This window comes from Pollicipes pollicipes, unplaced genomic scaffold (assembly GCF_011947565.3).
Source record: "Pollicipes pollicipes isolate AB1234 unplaced genomic scaffold, Ppol_2.1 Scaffold_6138;HRSCAF=7277_pilon_pilon_pilon, whole genome shotgun sequence".
Classification (NCBI taxonomy): domain Eukaryota; kingdom Metazoa; phylum Arthropoda; class Thecostraca; order Pollicipedomorpha; family Pollicipedidae; genus Pollicipes; species Pollicipes pollicipes.
This window is the reverse complement of record NW_023596818.1, coordinates 35,802,524-35,826,348: the sequence shown is the minus strand read 5'-3', so window position 1 is coordinate 35,826,348 and position 23,825 is coordinate 35,802,524. Positions and strand designations below refer to the sequence as shown.

Below are 23,825 nucleotides of genomic sequence, written 5' to 3'. Positions count from 1 at the left end.
CGGTATGGGTGGTCAGGCCAGGTGAAGGGAGCGACCGGCGCTCGCTCAGCGCCCGCTCCGGCCACTCGGCATGGGTGGTCAGGCCAGGTGAAGGGGGCGACCGGCGCTCGTTCAGCGCCCGCCCCCACCGCTCGGCATGGGTGGTCAGGCCAGGTGAAGGGAGCGGCCGGCGCTCGCTCAGCGCCCGCTCCGGCCGCTCGGCATGGGTGGTCAGGCCAGGTGAAGGGGGCGGCCGGCGCTCGCTCAGCGCCCGCTCCGGCCACTCGGTATGGGCGGGCAGGCCAGGTGAAGGGGGCGGTTGGCGCTCGCTCAGCGCCCGCTCCGGCCGCTCGGTATGGGTGGGCAGGCCGGGTGAAGGGGGCGGTTGGCGCTCGCTCAGCGCCCGCTCCGGCCGCTCGACATGGGTGGGCAGACCAAGTGAAGTGGCGGTTGGCGCCGCTGCTTGCGGACAAATCGAATCGGCGCACCGGGCTCCGGTGCCGGCCATGGTATTGAATTCCTGACGAAGTCGGCAATCAGCGCGTGCCGGCGCTGGCGCCGCTCGGCCAGATTGCAGTGACGGTCACCGCGCCGAGGCGGCGGCGCTGCGGCGGAGGATGGCTGGCCCGGGTCGGAGATGACCCGCTTTAGTGAGAGGCGTGGTCGGAACGGCCGACGGCATGACTTTCCAGTTTTCGGGGGAGCTGTGGGCGAAAGGGTGTATTACAATAGATGGGAACCATTGGGTTTAGTCCGTTCGACGCCGCGAACATCGTCGTTGGAAAACATGAAAGGGAAAATATGACTGTCACTGGTCCCACGCCGAACACATCCCAAGGCCCACTGGCCCATGAGTGTCGCTTGGCACGAAGGCCTCAGCTCATTTGCACAGACATGTGGGAATACGGCTGCCAAAGGCGTGGTCTGGTCGCTTTGAAGGCTAAGGCATGAAGAGGTAAAAGAAGCGTTGAATAATCAGGCAGAATTAGGAGTGGACTCCTAGCTTTCCTAACATCCTAGTTAGTAGCATATCCCAATAGCAGCATCCTAGCTGACTCCTAGCACCCAAGATTGGAGTCCCTTTCAACTACGCACCAGCCCTTGCTTCTCCCCCTCCCCTCGATGATGCACCAGCCCTTGCTTCTCTCCCTCTCCCTGGTGCCATGCGTCCCACTCTGACACGCTGAATCGAACTTCCAGCGTTTGGCCGGGCGCTTCCCTCCGCGCTCTCGGTGGTTGAGGCTGCGACCGGCTCGGTTTCACGAGCCCCCTCCGCTTTGCAGGGGTCGGCGAACGTCAGCCTTCCGGCTGGCGCTGCCTTGCGGTCCAGATACGGGTCCTGCCCCGCACTGGGTCGCCGCCAGAAACCACCCTGGAGAGGAATTCTACCCGAATCCGCCTGGGGACAGATCCTGTTTTGACCCGTCCTTGATACGCATCTTGCTTGTTCTATCTCTATTACGGCCTGGAGATATATCCTGTCACGCCCATGCTCTTGTGCTGCTTCGGACGCAGGCCTGGCCCAGCGCTGTCCAGGAGACAGAACCTGCCCAGCTTCGGCCGTGGGCCCTCAGACAGCTCCTTGCCTGCTGCCGGACGGCGGCCGCCCGCTACCCGGTGTGATAAGCGCCGTGTTTGCCCACGGCGGTCGATTACCGTCACTGAGTAGTTCTGCCGAGGCGCGGAGGGCTGTCTTCCTCCTGTCTGGGGAGCGACGGTGCTGCCTCGCTCCGGGCTAGCAGCGGTGCAAAAAGACTACCCCGCTAATGGCTGGGAGCGGCAGAGCTGTCCCACCCCCGGCTGCAGGCGGTGTGGCGGGGCTCTTCGGCCAGGACACGTCTCTCCCAGCTCACCCGGCGGACGCCCGCCCGTCCCACACACCGGGGCACACGCCGGCCATGGTTGGACGGGATTTGATCGCGACTTGTTTTTGCTCGTCACGTGCTGATATTACCATATACGGAACGGGGGTAACAAATGTGTTGAATGTTTTTCTTCCAGAGCGGTATCACGCTGTATCAGTTTCATCGTCGTCTCATCCATCAAGTGTGATGAGGTCAAAGCTGGCTCATCTTTCCCTTCACAGCTGGTGGTATGCATAATTCATACTGCTCGCACTTGAGCAAAACACATGGGCATGGAGGCATGCTCGAAAGTCGCAGGGCTGGTCGTTCAGCAAGCTGGCGAATATCGCGGCCGTCCTCTTGAGACCCCTCCCCCGGCGGTGAGCTCGATAACCGTTCATCAAATACTGGGAGATCAGTCTGCTGGGAACGCAAACGCTAAAGGCAGGAGTCGGGAATTTCTCATCCTGTCGCTTAAGTGGGAGAGCAGTCGGAGCGGACTAATGTAGAAGTGGATCAGGTATGCATGTGCTACGCCCTGGCTCATAGCGGACTGTGTGACTGCGACTGAGTGACTGTGCGACTGATGGTCAGAGCAGCACCTCTGAAGTCACGGCGGACTGACGGGCGGCACTGGGATCGATCTGCTGACCGTCTGCTGGGGCGCTGACCAGTGCACGTCACCTACCAAGAGCACGGACGCGGCGCGATGTCAGTGGCGAAGGCGCAGACGCGGGACGGCGCAGCGGCGCCGGCGCGCAGACACTGGCGGATTGAGACGGAGCAGCTGACACGCGGGAAGGGGGATTGGTGTCATTCTTCCTCGCCTCATGTCTGTCTCTCCGGTCGGACTAATGGTGGAGGCTTTGTCTGGTGCGGGCCCAGCGCCGTAATGGCGTGGCTTCGTCTGTCTCCCACTCCTCGGTCGCCTCCCCCCCTTCCCCCGCTCTGGCCGTGCGCGCGACGCGCTTAGCTTTCAGGGAGGACGAGAGAACCCACCGCGCGCCTGTGATGAGGAAATGGACACCAGGACGCCCGCGGAAGTCCACGTGATACCCCTGTATCTTCGGTCGCGAAGTTATGCAAAAATCTTTGCTCTTTACTTTGTCTGCACGAATGGTTTTTCCCAAATGCAACATACGCATGTGAGCCTGATTCTAATGTAGGCTTTTGTGGTATGTGTTACAATCAGACAAGGTTACATTGCATTATGCTGTTTTATTTGTTATGTTTAACCATTATATATTACATGATTTTATGTAAATAAACAAATATATTTTTGCCGTAATTGTTATGCCAGCAATAACACAATTCCTTTCTAAGCAAAGTCCTTCAAGAAATTTAGTCATTTTAAGCCATGTTACGATGTTATTGATGGTACACAGCTTTTAATATTCGATACCATCTTGCGAAAAATTTCGCTCAGCGTAAACTCTTGGAAAAAGTGTTTTTCGTGGAAAAACTATTAAGGTCGCCGATCTGATAAAACGTTTGGCAGGTTGCTGTGAAAGCTTTTACGATTCGCGATGGCACCATTGCTCGGATCCAACAAACTAACTGCGTAACATCTCATACACGCTGGCTTCGGTTCCGGCGCGCGCTGCTGAGGCCCGGCGGCGTTCGTTTTTCATACGAAACCGGGAGTACTAAGACTGCCTCCTCGATAACTTCGAGCAGCTTCCAACTGGACAGTCGCGCACGAGACTTTGGACAAGTGTTTGGGAGCTGAATGGCCAAGAAATCCCAGAACTGGAATTCACAAACTCTCCGAAGCGACATTGACAGAACTGACTTTATCACAGCATCCTTGAATCTTTGAAAGCGCTTTTCTGGTAGCCTTGACGTGCCTTTAACTTTTGTAAAATATCGTTCTAACACATAAGAAGAAAACATGCATCTTGCGTTGAAATTCGTTAGCTCAATGAGCTTACCATTTAGCCTGGTACGTTCTTGTTCTTGAAAGCTCTTGGTTCTTTATCTCTTGACGTGGTCCTGCTCGTCCTTACATTCCTCCTCCAACGGCTCACCAGCAATGACACCCCAGTGGCCGAACAAAGAAGGTTACCGCTCCGGTGTCAAGCATGCGGAGAGGTACAACCAGTCTCGCCCTCCAACCGCCCGAGATGTGGCTGGCTCACGGCGGGCGCCTGGCACGCACCTGGGCCAGGACCGCCGCACAACAGCGCGCCTCCTGCTCCGCCCGATCGCCCTGGCCGATTCAATCAGGACACAACAACTGGCATATCTCGGAAAAATCTAATGAATTCCCGATGAGGCCGGGTTCCGTGGGAATTAATGAGACGCCTGCTCGGCACGGCGGCCGCGGCGGCCACGCAGCCGGAACAATAATTCCATTATGCCAGCCGCATCTTGTCCACGAGCACGTGACCGAAATGGCCTCGCTCCAAATGACTTTCCGTCACGTGCAGCGGATGCATGGATGGGCTTGACTCCCCCCCCCCCCCCCGAGCCACTGCGTGGCGTCGGGATGCGTATCGATAAAACAGGAATGGCGGGACAGATGAATTGAGTCATCCAAAACAATCGTGTACGGAACACGACGGGTTGCTTCTCGCAATCTACGAGCCAGTTAGTCGGCTGTGTTGTTGCTGCGATGCGCGGTTCTTTCCTTTTACGGCTTGCATGGGTTCCGAGCGGTGCTGCGAACTCGGACCGAACACGGACCGAGTCGGTCTTAACACGGCAATCGATTGATACTAGTGAAAAATAACAAAACAAAACAGGAAACGAGACATGCACTGCATGGTTGTCACATTCATTTCAGTGAGCTAACAACATGTTGTAGCGATGATCCTGCGGCCACATTGTCTGTAAATTACGCGAAACTGCCGCATGTATCTGGCAAAGTGTGCACGTGCTCCACCCCAAAAGCACATCTCTTTAAAATACATGTAAAAATACATTATGCCTAAGCGATGCATGATAAGAGCTGGGCATGGTTCAGGCGAGACACCTCTCCCGACTAACGGCGCGTACTCGTTTGGTTCGTAGCGCCCTTTGCGCCCTCAGCGTTTCACTAAGCCTCCAGTCAGCCGTGTAAGCAGCTTTGAGCCCACATTCAATGAGTCACGATTTTAATTTCGCCCGAAAGTCCAAAACAAGCGGTTAATCTCCGCCGGCCAGCCACGGCAAGCTTTTGTGACGCTGATCGAGCCTTTGACGGGCGTTCTCGGAGGGAGGCTCCAAGACGCCGCTCATTAGGCACGGCTGCGGCCGTCGTGATGAGCCGTTGCCATGGCGACTGGCGCGGCCACCGCAGTGCGATACGACCGTCATGCGTATTCCGAACGCGCGCCTCCCCGAATGGGGGCGGTGGCCGGCGGCGGGGGCCGTCTAAATGGCGCCATTACCGCTCAGTCTATAGACGACGTCTGGACTGTTTGTCCGGCTCGAATTCCTCGGCAAATCTTTCTCCGCTGATCAATGTCCGGTGCAGCCAGCCGAAAGAGTGCTGATAAGGCGAGCTGAATCAATGCGCGGTGCGGAACACCGAGAACATGAGCTAATGTTCCTGACGTTACGCAGTGTACAGCCCAACGAGACAGCAGACTCACTGGAAACAACAAAAGCTTGTCGGCTTGCTGCTGTGCACAGGCACGGCTACCTCCGGTTTGGGAGGAGCCGTCATAGCTCCGTAGCTACGCCACCGCTACATGGATCTCCTGTCAGCCACGGAGTGAAATGAGGCAAGTGATGGTACAACACCGTGACTTGCCGGTGGCTACTGCCGAGTTCCCACGCAATCACTACCTCAAGTGAAAGCAGAATACGCGCTGTGTCGGCAGCTTACATCACGCTGTCCCCTCAGTTTCTTCCAACGCGCGTCCAGGTTTGATAGCAGACAGCTTTTGCACACACGCCAGCAACATCATGCTTATAGGCTGTGGATGGGTACTCGTGTCACATCACAGATTGTCAGTGTTTTGACGTTGACAGCGACAAAATTCGACCAGCCACATATATGGGAGTAGATTGGAGACATTGGAGTCCATTGAAGTCATCGTCCAAAGGAAACAGAACTGTTTTTATCTCCTAGCTAAAGCTTGCAGTCTTTTTTGACAACGCGTCTGACTTGACAACTTTTGGATTTTGTTTCGTAGTGACGATTACTTTGTGTTTGTTTGGTTACCAGCAAAGGAATATAAAACGTTCAGGTGACAAAATTTCCTATCCCAACAAAACGTCTAAGTGCGTCTGCAGTTCTTTATCAGCACCGCCTGCCTTGACAATTTTGACAGCACCACATGCACGATCAGCACGTGTTGCTCACAGAATGACACCATCCGTCCACACAGTTCTTTAAGTTGGCCTTTGTTGCCCACATCATCGTGCACGCTAATTTAAACAGTAGTCAGTAGAACGTACATAATCTGGAACACGCTCTAGACGATTTGGAGTCACCAAACCCCAGATGCGCTCTTTCCATAAGCTTCGGATAATGTAGCACACGTTTTGTAGTGCCACACGAGGCTCTGCGGTTCTGTGGTACAGTGAAACGCCTCGACATTTGCTCGAAAGTCCCAACAAGGCCCTGATCACGCGTCTCACAATCACGCAAACCGATCGAGATGAGCGTCGGTAGGCAAAGGTTGAAAGGTCTCGACCTTTCCAGTTTCTTCTGCAACCGCCCAATTCGGGATTGTATTGGTAAGTGCTGGATGATGGCGCATGGGATCATTGCTCGGCCCGCTGCACCAAGCCATGTGGTGCCGGTGCATGGCAGTCCCCTCCCCCCCTCCCGTCTCGGTGTGAGGTGCCCGTTTTAACTGCGAAGTCTGTGAGTCTTTTTGTCCATCAGCCGGCTTCAGACGTAAGCGCAATAGCCGTGGCGATTGCATGTGACGATCTAAAATTACGCCTCGACCCTTCCCGCGAGGCCGTTGGTGGGGAACAAATTACCGACGCTGATTCGGCCTCATGTTATGAGTCAAAGCTGCTTGGCTTCAGACCGCAGGCTTCGAAACACAGCATGTATAGGCGTCGTGAAATCAGGAGCCATAACATGATTGAAGTGCTATTTCTGTGAAAAGCATGGCACCTCCATTTGTCGAGGTAATCCTGGTCAGTCTGTGCAAGTTAAGCTGAGGTACGCTATGCGGCAACGATCCCTCTAATGTTCAAAAGGACGTGGGCGCAATGTTAAGCCCATGAGCGACTGGCAAGCTGACTTCTAGGCCCATCCGGGTCCGTCATCCGCCGACCGGTTGCCAGCCCCGGTTTGAGTCGCGACAGAGTCCGGTGTTGAGCTTGGGCTGGCTACCCATCCGCGTGTCCGCTTAACGGGGCTTGATTCGCCGGGACGAGTCGTGTGTCGTCACTGTTCCTGCCTGACCGCTGGACTTCATACGAATCCTTTTCCAACGAACTTCCCATGATTTACCCTTAGGACGCAACGTGTGTGGCGTGTGCTTTCACGCTGAGCTTGCACTGTCATCTTGCTGGCATGTTTGTCGTTACCTGCTGAGACCGGCATGCATTAATGGTCGAATAGAGCACATGTATGACGTGCCGTTATTTGAGAGGATGTTCAGGATGCCGACGTCGTGCTTGTCTGGAGGCGGCAAACCTGCGCTCGCTACATTCACTGACCTGTATCGTCGTCTCCATCACTGTCTAGTTAGGTCTGTCGTTTGAATTGCCCGTGGAATCAGAATAAGGGAAAGTCACGCTGGCATAAACGCCAGTTTTTTTGCGAGCGCAACAGGCTTAAGGAGAAAGTAACCACGCCCAAAAGCCACCGCGTGGTTCTGGCTCATCGTCTTTATCAATCACTGAGTTTGTGGCGATCACCAGGAAGGAGGCGTCGAAACAACTGCAGGTAACTTGCCGTGACCCGACCTTATATCTATCCCGAATACTTGTAATCCAGGCTAGTGCACACATATGTAGTTCCATGAGTATGCCCACGAGCTCAAGCCAATTTAATGCCTGCAAGCGTAAGTGTGTGGGCACAAACCCAATTCTAGCCAACGTGACTTCCCACCATCTTCCTTCTGGAAATCGAGTTCCTACAGGGACACGCTGTAATTTCACAACGTGTTCCTGCAATCCCGCCAACCACGAGCGCCGCTCGCATCCGACCCGGAGCCTCGCCGGGATGAGGCACTGCCGACACACCGATGTCGGCGCCGGTCGCCCGGTCCTCTCGTCTCGTGCGGACCCGCAGCACCGCCGTCTAGCCATCGGAGCGGCGCCCCCATCCCGGGTAGCGTCGGTGCCGATGGTCGGCCTGCCGTCGGCGGAGCCGCCTCGTCGACGGTAACTCGGCCACAGCTCCGCTGGACGTCCGCAGTCAGTCCGAGGGCTCCGCTGGGACGTCCACAGTCAGCCCGAGGGCTCCGCTGGACGTCCACAGTCAGCCCGAGGGCTCCGCTGGGCGCCTGCAGTCGGCCCGAGGCTCCGCTGGACGCCTGCAGTCAGCCCGAGAGCTCCGCTGAGCGCCTGCAGTCGGCCCGAGAACTCCGCTGAATGCCCGCAGTCAGCCCGAGAGCTCCGCTGGACGCCTGCAGTCAGCTCGAAAGCTGCCTCTCGGCACGCGGCTTTAATTGGCGCGGCGGCGGCGATTGACGCCGCAGGAGCGGTGCCGGCGTCGGCGGTCGGGCGGCACCGGCGCGCGCTTCGGCGGGCGTCGCCGAGCTCGACTGGACGCGCCACTCAGCGCGGTAATTGCTCCTACATTCAGCTGGTAGCGCTCCCCTTTGACGCCACTTTTCGCGCGGGCCCGTGCCATTCTCACTGCATGCTGGATGGATAAGTGAGGCAGGACGTGGGAGGGGAGGGGAAGCGGGAAAGAAGGAAGAAAAGGAAGTGCCCTGTCAATGACTGAGTGAGGCGCAGGTATTTGTGGCCCCAGGGTTGTTCTCCTTCACGGATAGATCACCACATGGCTGCGTCGGTATGCTGGCAGCGTAGCGGCAGCCGAATAATCCCACAGCTAAAGATCGCTTAAATTGCATTGGCTGAAAATACGATGCCACATGCAACGAAATACTGCCGTCATTTTCTCACATTTGAGTCACTTTCCTTGGCATGAAATCGAAAATGCATTGCCAACGAAAGCGTATGGCATCTTTCTGGGAGCCTCGCATCTCTCAGAAGCGTAGATGTTTTTGCTCTTCAGCCCACCTTTCAATTCTTGAGCCAATATTTATTCGGATGGAAAGGAAAGTAAAGTAGGGGAGTGCGCGCGCGCACACACACACCCACACACACACCCACACACACACACACACACACACCCACACACCACACCCACACCCACACCCACACCCACACCCACACCCACACCCACACCCACACCCACACCCATACCCCACCCCCCCCCCCACACACACATCATCGATACGTACCACTTTCAAGCCCGCATCCAGCATGTTTCCCATGTTCGCTACGTATTATGATCAGCTGCGGCATCCACATTAATGTCACTCAATTCAAGACATTCAAACATTGAACATTGTGAATTCCCGGTCAAACTGGCAAAAAAAAAACATCTCATGAAATGCTGTATCAATACTGATCAATTAATTGATCTGGACTACGTCTTGCCATTTTCAGCGAGCGATGGAGTTTCCACGGCTCACATTTTGTGGACTCACACTCGAGCTGGGAAACGCTTTTAAGTATACGTCCCGCCCGCCTTTTTGTTTTTTCCGCCTAGCTTTTCCAGTAAGTGTTGAAAAAGGCTTATCAACAAGGCTTTTCTTAACTTTCTATACCGGAGCTGCAGCAATATTCTTTGCAGCTGGGAAAAGCTTGTTTAATGATGCGGACTTTGACACAGTCTGCCCCCTGAACCTGAACCTGCGACCTTCCGGCTACCATGCAGGGCTTGGCATGCATCACTTATAATCGCTGCTCATGTGCTCATTCATTTTGTATCTGGCATAAGGCGCCGAAGCTAATTCAACAGAAGGGCAGCGCGCCCTTTCCGCGTGACTGGCCTGCCGTGCCGTGCCTTTGGGCTATGGATTCAACCACCACCAGCCACCAGCCACCAGCCGCCTTCGTCAGCGCCCCTATCGCTTGCATGCTCCATTGCGTCGGTTGCAAGCCGGCGCTGTCGTGGGGCCAAGGGATGGGGGGGGGGGGGGGAGCGGCGGCAATGGCTGAAGCTGGGCCGATCAGACCACGCGCTATCGCTGAGTGAGGCGCAGAGCCACGCCCAGCCGGAGGCTCCAGCCAGCGTCGCCGGCCGGCAGCACCGCGCCGACAGAGCTCAGGTCCACCGAGACGTCAGCGCTTGGGGATGGGGCAAGGGGGGACCTCGGGTGATGGAGCCGGCGAGCTGCGAGACCGAGGCCGTGTGAACGTCGGCGCAGCGCGTCGCGGACAGAGATTCAACACTGTCAATCCGCCAGTAGCCTAGGCTGGCAGTGCCGTGCGAGCGCAGATGGCGCCACTAGGCCGTTCTGCCGGCACTCCAGCCTGCAGGCTCGTCGGCCGCGCGAGGCACGCGCTCCATTGGCTCGCTGAGGTGGGTCGTTTGCATGTTCATTGGTTTTCTAATGGGGTCACCTTTTTCGCCTGACGCCGTGGCACGTCTGTATTGGGTTTGGCGGCCGACACCCGAAGCGACGTGGGAACGGCTGCTATGCATTCGGTCGAGTTTTATTGGATCACGAATTTGCATCTCAAAGGCTCTTTGGGGACCGCTGTCAATGTGGGATACACTGAAGGCACGCTGCTTCCGGAGGAGCACTGGTACAAAACAGACACCTTTTGGATCGTTTTCCAGCAAGGTTGTCTATTTCTTAATTGATGGCGCCTTGGCCGATCGTCCTGGATTCAACACATTCATCTGCCTCATATTACCACCACTGATTTAAAGATATTTTGAAATGAAAGATATGCTGATTGCAACTGAGTAGAAATATTTCAAAGAGCCATCTCTCTCACTCTCCTTTCCCTGTTTTTATCTTCTCTTTCTTGTCCTCTCCCATTTTTCTTTCTCTTTCTCTCTCTCTCCATCCGTTCTCCTCTCTCTCTCTCTCTCTCTCTCTCTCTCTCTCTCTCTCTCCTCTCTCTCTCTCTCTCTCTCTCTCTCTCTCTCTCTCTCTCTCCTCCTCTCTCTCTCTCTCTCTCTCTCCTCTCTTCATCTCTCTCTCTCTCCTCTCTCTCTCTCTCTCTCTCTCTCTCTCTCTCTCCTCTCTCTCTCTCTCTCTCTCTCTCTCTCTCTCTCTCTCTCTCTCTCTCTCTCTATTTGTGTCACTCTTTCTAGCTTTTTGCCTCCCATTCACGCCCTATCGTTCAAAGTTTTGTGTACTTCGAGAGGCAGAGAGGCTTCCCGTCACCCACCGGGCAATCCCTGTGAAGTTGACTTCAGTTCTCTAAGGGCCTTCCGATGTCAGTGTTCTGGCGCCACCAGCAGCTGAGTCTGCCGCCGCCTGTGCGGCAGCCGTCTCCGCCGTCCGAGCTCCGCCTCTGGCCTCGGCTCCGCGGAGTGCCATGCTCGCTTCGGGCGGACTCGGCCGCCGCCCGTCGCTCCGGTCGCGCACCCACAACCACCCCAGTCGTCCATACGTCGCTTCGTCATCGGCGCTATTGAACTGTTTATTCCGGTCCGACCGGGCGCGGAGCGGGGGGGGGGGGGAGGCAGAGGGGCCGCTGGTGCTCTGGGGGCCCATTGGCGGTCAGGGAGGGTGAAAGCTGCTGCCGTGCGAGCAACGAGGTGTGTGGATTGATGGGCTCGGCGCGGCGACCGCCTCCCGCACTTTAGCAAGCTCTGCGCTGACGCTGACACATCCTAGAAATGTGGATAGCATTTAGAGCTCGCCGCAAGGGCATCAGTAATGCATTAGCCAGGCTGGTTTGTTGTGAAACGGGAGCAAATGAAGCCATCAACCGGCTGCCAAATATTGGCGTAAGCCAGGTGCGTGACGTCAAATCCAATTAGGAAGACGCCGGCATCAAGTATATCAGAAGTTACCCATACGTCCTGTGCCGAATCTCATAAATTTTACTGGTCTAAACTTAGGCGGTGGAACCTTCGGCGCCATCGGGTGACGTCATAGGGATGTGTGACGTCACCAACAAGGAATAGCCGGTGATAGTGTCGGTAGGCTTATGAGTAGATGCGAGAGATGCGTGCACTACCGCCTCTATGACAGAGGTGACCTCTGGCTTGATTATATACAAGCAAAAAGTTATGTCAAATAACCGAATATGACCCTGGGTTTGACCTCAAATTAGGATATGAGCTAAATGAGAGCCGGTCAGAATTGCATAGTCCACCTAACAATGCTTCGTTCTTCCCCTTATGTCTATCCTGTCCCGGGATAGCAGTGTATGTGCATGTGTTGGGAAGGGAGCGGCAGCATCTGCCCAACCAACCCGCCAGTTCGCGGAGCCCGGCCAGTGCGACGGTTGAAGTTTGTTTGACAAAAATCAAAATATTTGATTCTCATTTCATTCGGCTGTTGTGCCTATATACTCTTGGTTTGGTCAATTATTACTATATTTAGTTAACTGAAAGCAGGCCATGGTGCGGGAAACCATTAGTGCACTCACTGCCCCTTCCTGTGTGTTATAATGACGGGAAAGTTTTGCAAAACCTGGGGCACCCTAACGCGTTGGATGTCAAGCAGATGAAAGCCAGTTTAAAACTGGCAAGAACGGTCTGAGAGAGGCATTTTTTGTCGCTGAAGCTTGTCCCATCGTTACGTTTAGCTAAACTGAATGACCGTGGGTAGCCTGTAATAGCTTAACTGGATGATCACAGGCACCCTGTGATAGCAAACACGGATTAACAAACATGGACAGAAAGCATGGACAAACAAACACGGAAGGGGTTTGTGTTAAAATATCGGCTGGCTGCACCCGTTAACATCACTTACCTCATTATATGATGTCTAATTAACACAGCATTTGTAATAAACCCATATGTTACTGGTACCAAGCCACGCATCAAGAAAATCGATAAGTTGGCCTACAGTTGGAAAAAATAACTATTGGTGGACTGGCTCCAAAAGTCAACTTGCAAGCGAACATCGTGTTATTGGGACTCGCGGGAAGTCCCACAGTCATGAGTCTGACGCAACGGCTTGGTCAACAACCAAACGGACTCATCAGCCGTCGCGTGACTGTTAGCTGAACTCGTGACGAAAAAACATATGTCACCTGCGCTTGTCATCTGCAATATTTACACATTGGGTCGCTCGGCTGCTTCAAACGAACGCAGCCCCTAATCGCCGGACAAGCGTGCGTCAGCGTGGCCTGTGCTGCCAAACAGGTGCACGGCTCGGCAAATAAACAGCGCCAGATTGTCCAAACACGCGGCGCGTTAACAGCAAGCCGAGCTGCGCTGTCGCAGCGCCGGCGACCGACGGTGGCATCCGGGACCACCCCGGAGTCCAAACAAGCTGGCCGCCTTCAGCGGGGCGCCGGAGGCGGCGCCGCGTGCTGCCGCCGCGGCCTCTGCGGCGACCATGAGGCGGTGGGCCATGACAGCCGGCTTCTCCGCACCTCCGCTAAACATCCAACGGCGTCCCACTTCGCTGCGACGCGCTTCGTCGCATTTAACTCGCACCGAGCCACGCGAAGATCCCGCTCTGTTAACCGCTCCCGCCTCCAAGCGCAGAGGCCGGCGACCGCGAGCGCGCGCGGGGCGGATGAAGCCGGCCGACTTCGACGCGCCTGCGGCCCGAGCCGATCATCACCGCCCGCGGCGCCGCAGTCGCGTCCGGCCGCGCCTGTTGACTCGCGGTATTTTTGGCTGGCGCGGGTGCGGCCGACGCGGCGCTCGGCTTGCCGCCGCCGGCCGCGCATTCATATGCATCGGAGGCGTCGGGAGGTCGGCGGCGTTGACACGCTGGCGCGTCGATGGGCGGCATCGCTCACGGCGCGGCTCTAATTCACGCCGCCGGCGGCCAATCTGGCCGGCAATGAGACACCCGGCGCGGGTCAGGGAGGATGCAGCGTTGGCTCCAGGCAAGTCACGGGGACTGCGGCACCGGCTCCAGGCGGGTCACGGGGACCGCAGCACCGGCTCCAGTCAGGTCATGGGGACTGCGGCGTCAGCTCCAGCCGAGTCACGGGGACTGCGGCGTCAGCTCCAGCCGAGTCACGGGGACTGCAGCACCGGCTCCAGTCAGGTCACGGGGACTGCGGCGTCAGCTCCAGCCGAGTCACGGGGACTGCGGCATCGGCTCCAGTCGGGTCAGCGGCACCAGGCGCAGCACCGGCCTGGGGCGGCCTGGGCGGGGATAAGTTGAAAACCAGTGAGAGACGCCGTCGGGGGCCGGACCGAGAGGCCGGCGGTCACCGATAAAGTGTTGTGGTGGTCCCGGGTGGCCCCGTGTCCCCGGGATCTCACAGCCGGCCCAAACTTAGTGTCACATGGATCAGAGGGTCCCAGAACTCGGGCGGACAGCGGGCGGGGCGGCGGGGTCACACGGCTGTCCTCCGCTCTGACGATGGCGGCGAAGCACTCCCTCGAGCCCTGTCATTAGCGTGCGTAACACGACAGGCGGCGGCAGAGACACCCCCGTTCCGACCGAGCTCTGTCATTAGCCCTTCCTTTGAGCGCGGCCACTCAACTCGCACCACGTGTCTATTCGCCCCACCGGAGTCGAGGTAACGATTTATTGTCGGGTTCGGAATTGGGGATGCACCGATGGAACTGGCGACGCGACGCTGCGATGAAGGTTCGTCGCCCTTCCGAGAAGGCTGTTGATGGCCTGACCTTAATGGTACTTAAGCTGTGTGCTCGAGCCGCGTATATGTATGACATTTTGAAGGCGTCTGATCTATTAAAGTATTGCGTAGGCGGGCCTTAAAGGTACAAGCAACTATCACGATGTTCTGTGTGGACACATTTTGTGGGGCACTAGTTCCATATGCCTATCAAATGATCTTCAGATTCTGTGACTTTTTGCTCCATTTGGATGTGCTTGATTTGTTGTCTGTGCTTTAAGGCGGGAAACGAAGCCTTTAACCTACTGGTTGTTGTCCAGGTAAAACGAGGTTATACCATATTACTCACGTATTACTGCCTCACATATTACTGCATATGTATTTTACTCTGCATCGTCTTGTTAGCATGCCCCTCACTCCCGCAGTGTTGGAATGGCTAGAACGCGGAACCACAAGATGTGAATAACAATTACTGGGTTTGAGCTGAATCAAAGCCGATCCCTTCGTCCAGTTAGGAGATCCCGTCATGACCGGTCGCGTCACAGCATTGCACGGCACGGCACGACACGGCACGGACGCCTCAGCACCGTTCGGCCAAATGGCCAGAACTAGTTCGTGTCTCAAACCACTTCAGTACCGCAGCTAGTAAAGTTTGCTTAGCGGACGCTTTAATTTCAATGTAATTTCAACAAATGGTTCGTCTAATGTATAACACAATTGTGGTGTAACGGCTTTCGGAGGTCCTCTCAGACTTTCTGAAAGTTTTGAACCTTTTGAAGGTTCTCGTTGCCACTTTTCAGCGAAGCGGCCTATCGAGCGCCACATCTGCTGTTTCGGAATGGTATCGGACGGCTTGCTCCTGTTGCACCCGTTGTTAAACTTGCTGTGAGTGTCTTTGGCGGCCTTTCGTCGGTCGCAGAGGGCAGCACAAGCAGGCGGGAAGTGAGCTGGGTCGCCGCCTGCACAGTTATGGATATGCTGCACCGCTGAACAAGGAGTTCGGCCTTGTACAACGGTGGTAACTCCAGCGCGGCGTAGCACAACACCGCAGGCTTAACGGGTGGAAACAGCGTACTTGCGCCTTGAAAACATTTCAAAAGCGGCAACACTGGAGAAATACGTGCACCAATGCCCTAGAATTGCATTAAATTGTTGATTGCATTGGACTTTTGATGGCCAGCATGTGTATAAACTGGCATCTCCATATGTTCATTTCAAAGGAGGCCACCGGCCTAACGCGTCTCAACTGAACTATGAAAAACGAATTAGCGGCTCCGCCCGGCCCAGCTGTCGCACTTTCCAAAATATGATATTATTACAACCACTGATGGCAGGTCCGTGCAGTTCTCCGTAACATGAAGGTCAGTTATATGTGAGTAGTGCTGCATGCATTATCAAGCACTGACATGCAAATGTTTTGATTGGGCGGGATTTCCCTACAATATTGCAACTTCACCACAACTCTACCTATCGTGTTTGATCAACATGAAATACCTTGCGAAAGGCATCAGAAACATACTCGAAATTGGGCTCAGATCTCGACGCCGCAGCGTTGCAGCGATATGAAATTAGCAGATTCTATCGGAGGAGAAAGCGGAAATGGCGTTGGCAAAAGCTTTGGTTGATGTGTGCAGATGGTCGTACGCACACGCGTGCAACAATGGAGTCGCCCGCCTTGGGGCGCTTTTTCAGGATTAACATCAGGTCTCAACAACCAAAGGAAATGAAATGTGAAACCAACTTCACAGCGTGCGTGAATGAACCGATTGCAATTCGTAAGCGGAACGGAAAGCTGTCCCACTGAGAGCTGCGCCAGCAATCGACCAGGAAGCGGACAGTTCGCCTTTTCTGGCACCGATCTGAAATGAAAAAACTGCACAGCTGTTTAGACCCGTTTGTTCTGACCAATGTACCTCCAACCTACCTGCGGTCTTGCTGTACCTTGGTCACATTTGTCAAAACCGTGGCTCATTGCAACTCCACCAATTTTATCTTCTAGAATTGGGCACCCTGACCAGAACCGTGACCGTCACTTTGAATTATTCGGTTTAAACTGTGGTATTCGCGAATTAGCACCTGCATCAGTTGTCGAAGCTGTCCGTTGACTTGTTTTTAGGCCGCGTTTACATGATAGCAACGGATAACTCTCACATGTGTCAGGGATCATTCGCCCCATGCGCACAGCGTGTCTCACCGATACTGTCGACCAAACTGGTGCTCTGTCACACACATGATTACGGCTGGGAAAAGAGGTGACATACAGCAAAATACATCAGTGTTTAATGTTGGATTGATTTGTCCATGGCATATGAATACAAACAATATGTTAGGTCACCTTAGAGGAGCCTGGCATGTTGATCTGTTCAAAGACCTATGAGCTTATCAGCGTCTAATTCAGATGAAATGTTGGCTAATGGTCTGGCTATTCCGCAATGATCATACTTTGAAATAGGATATGGCATGGACAATGCAATATCCTATTTCGAAAGTATGCTGAATTGGATGCAAGCAAAAAAAAAAACACGGCGGAACAGTCGCTTATCTTTGCTTTGGATATTAAGTTGGACACCATGGGCTACACACTAAGTCAATAAGAGGCTACCTGATGATTCCTAACGAAAAGTTCGGTGATTGAACGGTAAAGTAAATGCGCGAGTCATTCCGCGCCGCAAAGTCCATCAACTGAACAAAATGTGAACACATGGACAATTCTGTATTTGGAATCGCCGAATGGCAAGGCCCAGGTGCTTGCGTTTCTCATAACTGTGGCAGAGGGGTTCAAACTGATCCACCATTGGGTGTGCCGTGATCTCCGAGGAGGTGGTGCCGGACTGGAGTCCAGCGGCTAATCTGCAGGAACACGCAGGACCGGGCTGGTCACGGGCGGTTTAGTCCCCAGAAACATCGGACCAGTTGGCTTAGCATGGAAGGGTGCGACCTGGCCATGTCAAGAGCGATCTGGTTCGCAGACTGTTGAATGCCTCTGCTCAGAGCCGGTCAGAGGGCGTCCCCCTCTGCCGCGAAAGGCGCGAAGCACGCGCGAGCTATCACAAGCGGATGGTTTGCCCCCACAGTCACGGAAGCCAGCGTGCGATCGCGGTTGGCTGGCTGCATTGAGCCATTTTGCGGGCCGCGACCGTCACGTGACTGGGAAATGTCTGCTCGAGGGGCGAGCCTCCCATTCCAGGCCGTTGGAAGTCACGTCAGCCGCGCAAACTCGGCCGCTGCAGCCGGCCGTGGAAACCGTCACCACTCGGTGCGGTGTGACGCGGCACCTACGGGCAGTGGGCTGGGTGGAGGGAGGCGATGGTTCGTGTTATGCAACATTTTGTGAGTTGGGAGTCACTTTTAGCCAGGCGTTTTTAAAGCTGTCAAGTTATGCATAATTTTGAATGAATTGGTCCTTAGGAGTTAAGTAATGGTGGTACGAGTGCTGTATGCGTGGCCGTGGAACCCAGCCCACGGGTTATTAGAGAGGTTTGGTAGTTGCTGAAAACCGATCTTAGATCAAGATGAGGTTCATTAGTATTCTCAGGACTAAGACGATTCTTCGATTGCCACACAATTTACATTTATGAAAAGCTTTGGCCACGACAAAACAGCAAGGCAATTTAGAGGGCAGACGATAACGTCAGTAAGGGTCCTCACCTTCCCAGCGGTTTGCTGCTGTCATATGTTTCGTAGCAGACCCATCAGAAGATGGCAGACTCATATTCAAGGCAAGTCATTTAACGAGACGTTTGGCGTACCAATTTGACCGGCCATTCTGCCGAGGTGGAAGGCAGGCGACGCCATATGGCCTCAGCACCTCTAAAACTCAAGTGGCACTCACAATGACGTGCATATTTGGTGACCACCCGATAAGGTGAAAGCTGGAATACCGGCAATGTCGTAATTCGGCATTGCCGGCAATTCAAACAGACAAATAACCTGAACATCACTAGCATGACACACGATGGTGACAGAAACCGCACACCTGTAGAACAGCAACGCAAAGTGAATACTAATGAGGACATTGGTCGATTACCTCGCATTTTATGTGCCAGTTATCCTCAGCCTTCCGATTTTCCGATGATGTCCGATCACGTCCAAGCTCGACCGGCGATGTGGAACGACGCATGCGTCAGGATTAGCTTTGGTTAGCTTGACGCGGCCATGCCGGCAAACAGAATGCTCATTCAAGATTAACCCGTTCACAACATGGACAGGGTGCAATGTAGCGTACGCGACCATTCGTTCGGTTACATCCAGCCCTAAGCTCTCGGAAGCGCCGCATGCCTTGGATAGTCCCGTGGGCTGGCCGGGTCCACATTCGCTCTTTTAACATGACGGCCGAGCTAAGCGGCTCCAATTTTTCTGCCGCTTAAGTCACCTGACGGAGCTGAGCTGGCCACGCCGAAGCAGCAGCCGCTGTTCAGCAGCTGACGACGGGCGTGTCATGCTCAGAGGCTACGCCATCAGCTCAGGGGCCACGTGTCACGTGATGTGACTAAAGGGACCGATTGGCGGGGCGCCGTCGAGGGATAGAAACAAGGATCCCCCCCCCCCCCGCCTCCATTGACAGCGAAGGTTGGCATGCCACCTGGGGCTGCATGGGAAAACTGGATTTAAGATGCTCCGTTTACAATCATCAGACAGCGGAGACACCGTCACCATTTGTTTCAGCCCAACTTGAGAAATCGTGCCAGCACCAGTCACAAACCCGTCGGTCCCGGACAGCCAACGGAGTCAAACGCCGGTCGGCCGAACCGGCGGCAAACTTCAGAGCGGGACACGAGAGTCAATCGGACGGCTGTGGCGGGGGGGGGGGGGGGGGGGGGGAGGGGGCGGTCGCCGGGGGCGCGGTACCGGCCGGTCGCCTCGCGGCCGCGCCGTAATGACGGCAGCGCGCGGCCGTGTCGTGACCCGCGCCCGTTAGCGTTGCGCCGCCGGCGATGATTCGTCCGTTCTCCGACAATACGGCGGCGGCGGTAATTGTGCGGCTAATGGCACCGCGATAGGCGCCGGCTGGCACCGCCAATCGAATCGGAGCCGATCCCACCGATCGGCCGCCGTCGGCGCGCCGGCGGAATCCCCGCGGCGGCCGATCGACGCCGCCGCCGTCCGCCGCCCGGCCCCGGGCCGAGCCTGGTCGAGCCGATCTGCGACCGCCTGACGTCGGTGCTGTGCTCCCGCGGAACGTCCGCCATCTCACTCGAACGGGCGTACCCCTTGGCTCGCTGAGAGTCGGAATGCGCCGAGCGATAACTGGCGTGCCAGGTGAATGACGGCGATCTGCCGGATTGGGTCACAGCATGATTTGCGTGGGAAGTGTCTTGCTCGCTCGCTGTCACGCGACGCGCTCGTAATCTCCCGGAGCCGGCCGTTTGGAGGTGACGTCAGCGGTCCCTTGCCTCAGCGGACGGCGCGGCTGCGGCCGGAACCGGAGACGGCGCCGGTTCGCTCCGGCCGACCGTCCCCAGAATGGTTGTGAGGATCGATCGCATGGGCCCGACGAGCGCCTCCCAATTGACGTCACATTCGATGTGATTGGAATCCGACAAAGATAACCTTATTGTTCTGATTCTGTTCGCAGAGATTGAGCGCTTCCAAACGGGACGGATCTGGCGCGACGACAGAAAAATGGTCGATGTCACGAAGGAGAAGTCCTTGCGAATCAGCAGCAGGGTGGTGGTACCGGTCAAAGAGCACCCCAAGGCAAGTGGTAGCGCCGGCGCGAGCAAGCGCGCTGATGCTCTCATTTCCTACAGTTTGTTCTGAGGGCGGAATAGGAAGTATTCATTGCTGGCCGTGCCCATCGCTGTTACTTTGTGCATAATGTTGGGTGAGATCGATGCCATAAGCGTAATTGTGTGCTAGCCATCTGTAGTGACACACACTTTGCTGTGCTATTGCTGGCCAGTTTTCGGGGGTGAAGGGACCGGTGGTTCTGGGTCCAGACTTGGCGGTCCGTCATCACTCTCAGTCGCGATAAATGATTCCCTTCGCTCTGGGACCTGTGCCAGGGCGATAAATATCCCAGCCAAGACGTAAGCGCACCTATCAACACGTGGAGTGTCCACCGCTTCTGACTGAGATCGAAGACGCAGTCGAAGTTACCAAGAGGGAGAAATTCAGGCCGGTTCTGTTCATTGACATTAAGAAGAGAAGGCTATCAAGAAGAGCAGACTATATATCTGAAAGCAGGCCTACATTAGGACCACACATACTCTCACGCCAAATAAAAAATCCAAATATTTCGACATGAAAACACAATCTGGGCTTGCCCTGTGTTATTTGTTCTCATAAGTCGGGTATGAGATCCTGATGGCCACCCATTCATGCGTCGTATATCAGGATGCTGTGACAACGACGGCGTGCTATTTGAGGTGTTGTAGCATCTGAATAAATGTTCACCGCAGTCGGACCATTGCAAAAAGGGCTGCTCGCAATTTCAGTCACGGTGCCGGCTGGCTTCGATGAGTGATTGCGCGGTGACCTTATTCAATATCTCGAACAAGATGCTAAAACGTCACACGTCCTTTAGACTTGACACATGCGATGCGAAGTTTTATTCAGGAGTGAGCAATGACAGGCAAATACTGAGATACGGACGTTTGATTCGATGTGTGGTGTCGTGGTACATACGACACGATCACACACGCGTTGTGGTGTCGTGGCCCATGCAACAAGGTCACACGCACCACGCTTAACTCTGTGATCATCTGGGTCACAGTGATATCCTTCGAAACAAATATTTGCATCTCCAAACGGAGCATCTTAGGATTGCTAAGACGTAAACGTATGTTTTTGGCTCCAGATATATTCAAAGGAGCAGTAGTAATCAAAAGTTCACACATTCGGGTGGTGTTTTGATCCTGCTAGAATGAGGGTCACAGTCCGAAGTTTCCAAGTACGGTCATTAGCGGTCGTCAAACAAGCCAAGTGATAGTGAAATGCTCTGCTTAAACTTTTGTTTTTCCGTCACGCTGTCCGCCTCTCCTTCCGTAGCGCTGAAGTTCGGAACTTCGCTGCCATTATTTAGATTTACTTCTCTTACAATCTGCGTCTATTTCAGTTCAATTTTGTGGGCAAACTTCTCGGCCCCAAGGGAAACTCTCTCAAGCGACTTCAGGAGGAAACCATGACGAAGATGGCCATTCTGGGCCGCGGCTCTATGCGCGACAAGCAAAAGGTAAGACAAGCAGCCGTGTAAGACAGGGCCGGCAGCGTTGCCTATATACTATAACGCTTATCATCAGCATATATCATCGTTAAGCCAGTCACTTCTGTCTATTTGCGCCAAACCCGGCAGATGGATGTTTATGTTTCGTTATGTCATTTAAGGAGCAGGAACCATGCTACATTTTTTTACCCGCTTAAAAATGCACCATGCGAAACAATGACTCATACTGTGCAGAGGTGGAATTGACATCCACCTGCTGACACGCCCCTCAAATCGAAACCCCGGGGCAATTCACATACACCACGTGACCTGCAACATGTGCATCATGCTGCCAGCGTCGAGCTCCACAACGGGCACCATATTTCTTGGAAAGTAGGAAGGTACGATCATGCATGTCGCGTTAGAGAATATTCCCATTTCACCGTCAGCAATAACCACATACACATACACATAACTACATTATCACTCAAACCCGCGCAAATGAAGCTGATCCCCCTGTGTACCAAATGCATCTTAGAACCGACATGCTATGCGACTGCGTCGACTGGAACCGCACTAAATGTTAGATGCACTACGCAACATGGCGAGAAGCAACACTCCACTTGATATACATATGATATGACTCAAGAGGCTGTACGTTTTGGATTTAACACTGGGGGCGAACGCAAAAGACGTTCCTTTATTCGTTTTTTTGTCAGGCTTCATGACAGCCTGGTGATGATGCTGTGCTTCGTTGATGCACGTGACGACGAAAAATGAAGGTCAAACCGCATTGGCCTTCTTCTGTCCAGCTGCTCCACCTCGCCTCACCAATCCCCTTGATGTGTGCGCGGCTGCTGATCGCGGACATCGCACTCATGTGATCTCTGGCGCGCTACTCTTAAACACCCCATGCCTTCTGTCATCAGTTTTGGAAGGAACTTTTTAACTTTTCCGCTTCTGTTGAATCTTACACGAACTGAGCTGTTATGCCAGAGATACGCAAAGGCTCTGTTTTCATACTGTTTGTCCCAGAAGCGTACGGTTGCTATTTTGCAAGTATTCGATGGTCAAAAATGATTTGTCAGAGACGAGGTCAGTGTGGCCCAATACCGTCGACAAGCCAGTGCTGTCGGTTCAGCGGATAAGCGTGCTCTAGTTCCTAACTTTCCCTACGCCAAGTAGGGAAAGTGAAGTGAAGCGAAGCTGTTCAGTGGTCGATGATCGAAATCAAGTAACGCAAGTAAGTGTACCAGAGTCCCACGAATCTAGCTATGACCCACCTGCAATAGGCAGCGTCGTCTCAGTCAGACGACGTCGGTGATTCGCTGGAAGCTTGTGCTCGGCCCCCTCCCCAAACTGGGCCCGAGTTCGGTCGCGTCACGTGAGCCTCGGCCGCGGCGTCGCACGCCGCAGTCTAGACCTAACCCCGCTATTCAAACGGAGCCCCCCAACCCGGCACGTGTCAGGATCGACCGTGGCGGCTCAGCGCCGTCCCCCGGGGTGAGGTGACGTCGCCGCACACGCCACACAACACCGCACACGCCCCGCCGAACCGTAAGACGGTTTTCTGTTGCGTCGTAGCTCAGGTGCTGGGATGTTCGACCAATCTGACCCACCTACAATGCAATAATTTTCGGTCAGGAAGGGCAAACTTGGGTGCAATGGCGAGGCATTAACAGGGACATGTACTTGCAGACAAAACCTGTGCAAGAGCATCGGCACATATATAATAGCCGCCACGCCTTACGCGCCGTGTGGCTATCGAGACGACCATCCGAGAGGTGGCACAAGAAGCGGTTTTAATACGAAGTCGGTCGATACGGAAAAAGTGCAAGATACATGCATAATTTGTTCCGTCAGGGACTTCAGACCACGCACCACCAGTCCTCCATAAAAATTTCCAAGCCACATTTCCTCCCTGTCTGCCATGACAGGGGAAACGAACGGCAGGGGTCTTTTCTACATGAACCATGCTCTGGCGTCGCTATTCGTGCCCGCGCCCCCTCCGCGACACCAACATCAAGTCTGACACCATCTCTTGACACATGGGACGTGTTTGGTTGCGGTCTCAACCGACAGTCCGTGGCCGGACGGCTGTGGTACAGCAGGCCTGACGACCGCGAGGCATTATTGGCACTGATGGCTCACTCCCATCTGCTAAGGGCTGACGCCGTCCCCCCCCCCCCCCCCCCCCCAACTGG

At 54.7% G+C, this 23,825-nt stretch overlaps 1 protein-coding gene across 1 annotated transcript in view; it reads left to right on the top strand.

Annotated features, from left to right (window-relative positions):
* Positions 1-23,825, top strand: part of LOC119105621 (prolactin regulatory element-binding protein-like) — a 44,551-nt gene that overhangs the window by 9,446 nt on the left and 11,280 nt on the right. The window contains 2 exon segments of the mRNA XM_037229080.1: positions 20,053-20,174; positions 21,535-21,651. Coding sequence (XP_037084975.1) covers positions 20,053-20,174; positions 21,535-21,651 — 239 coding nt within the window.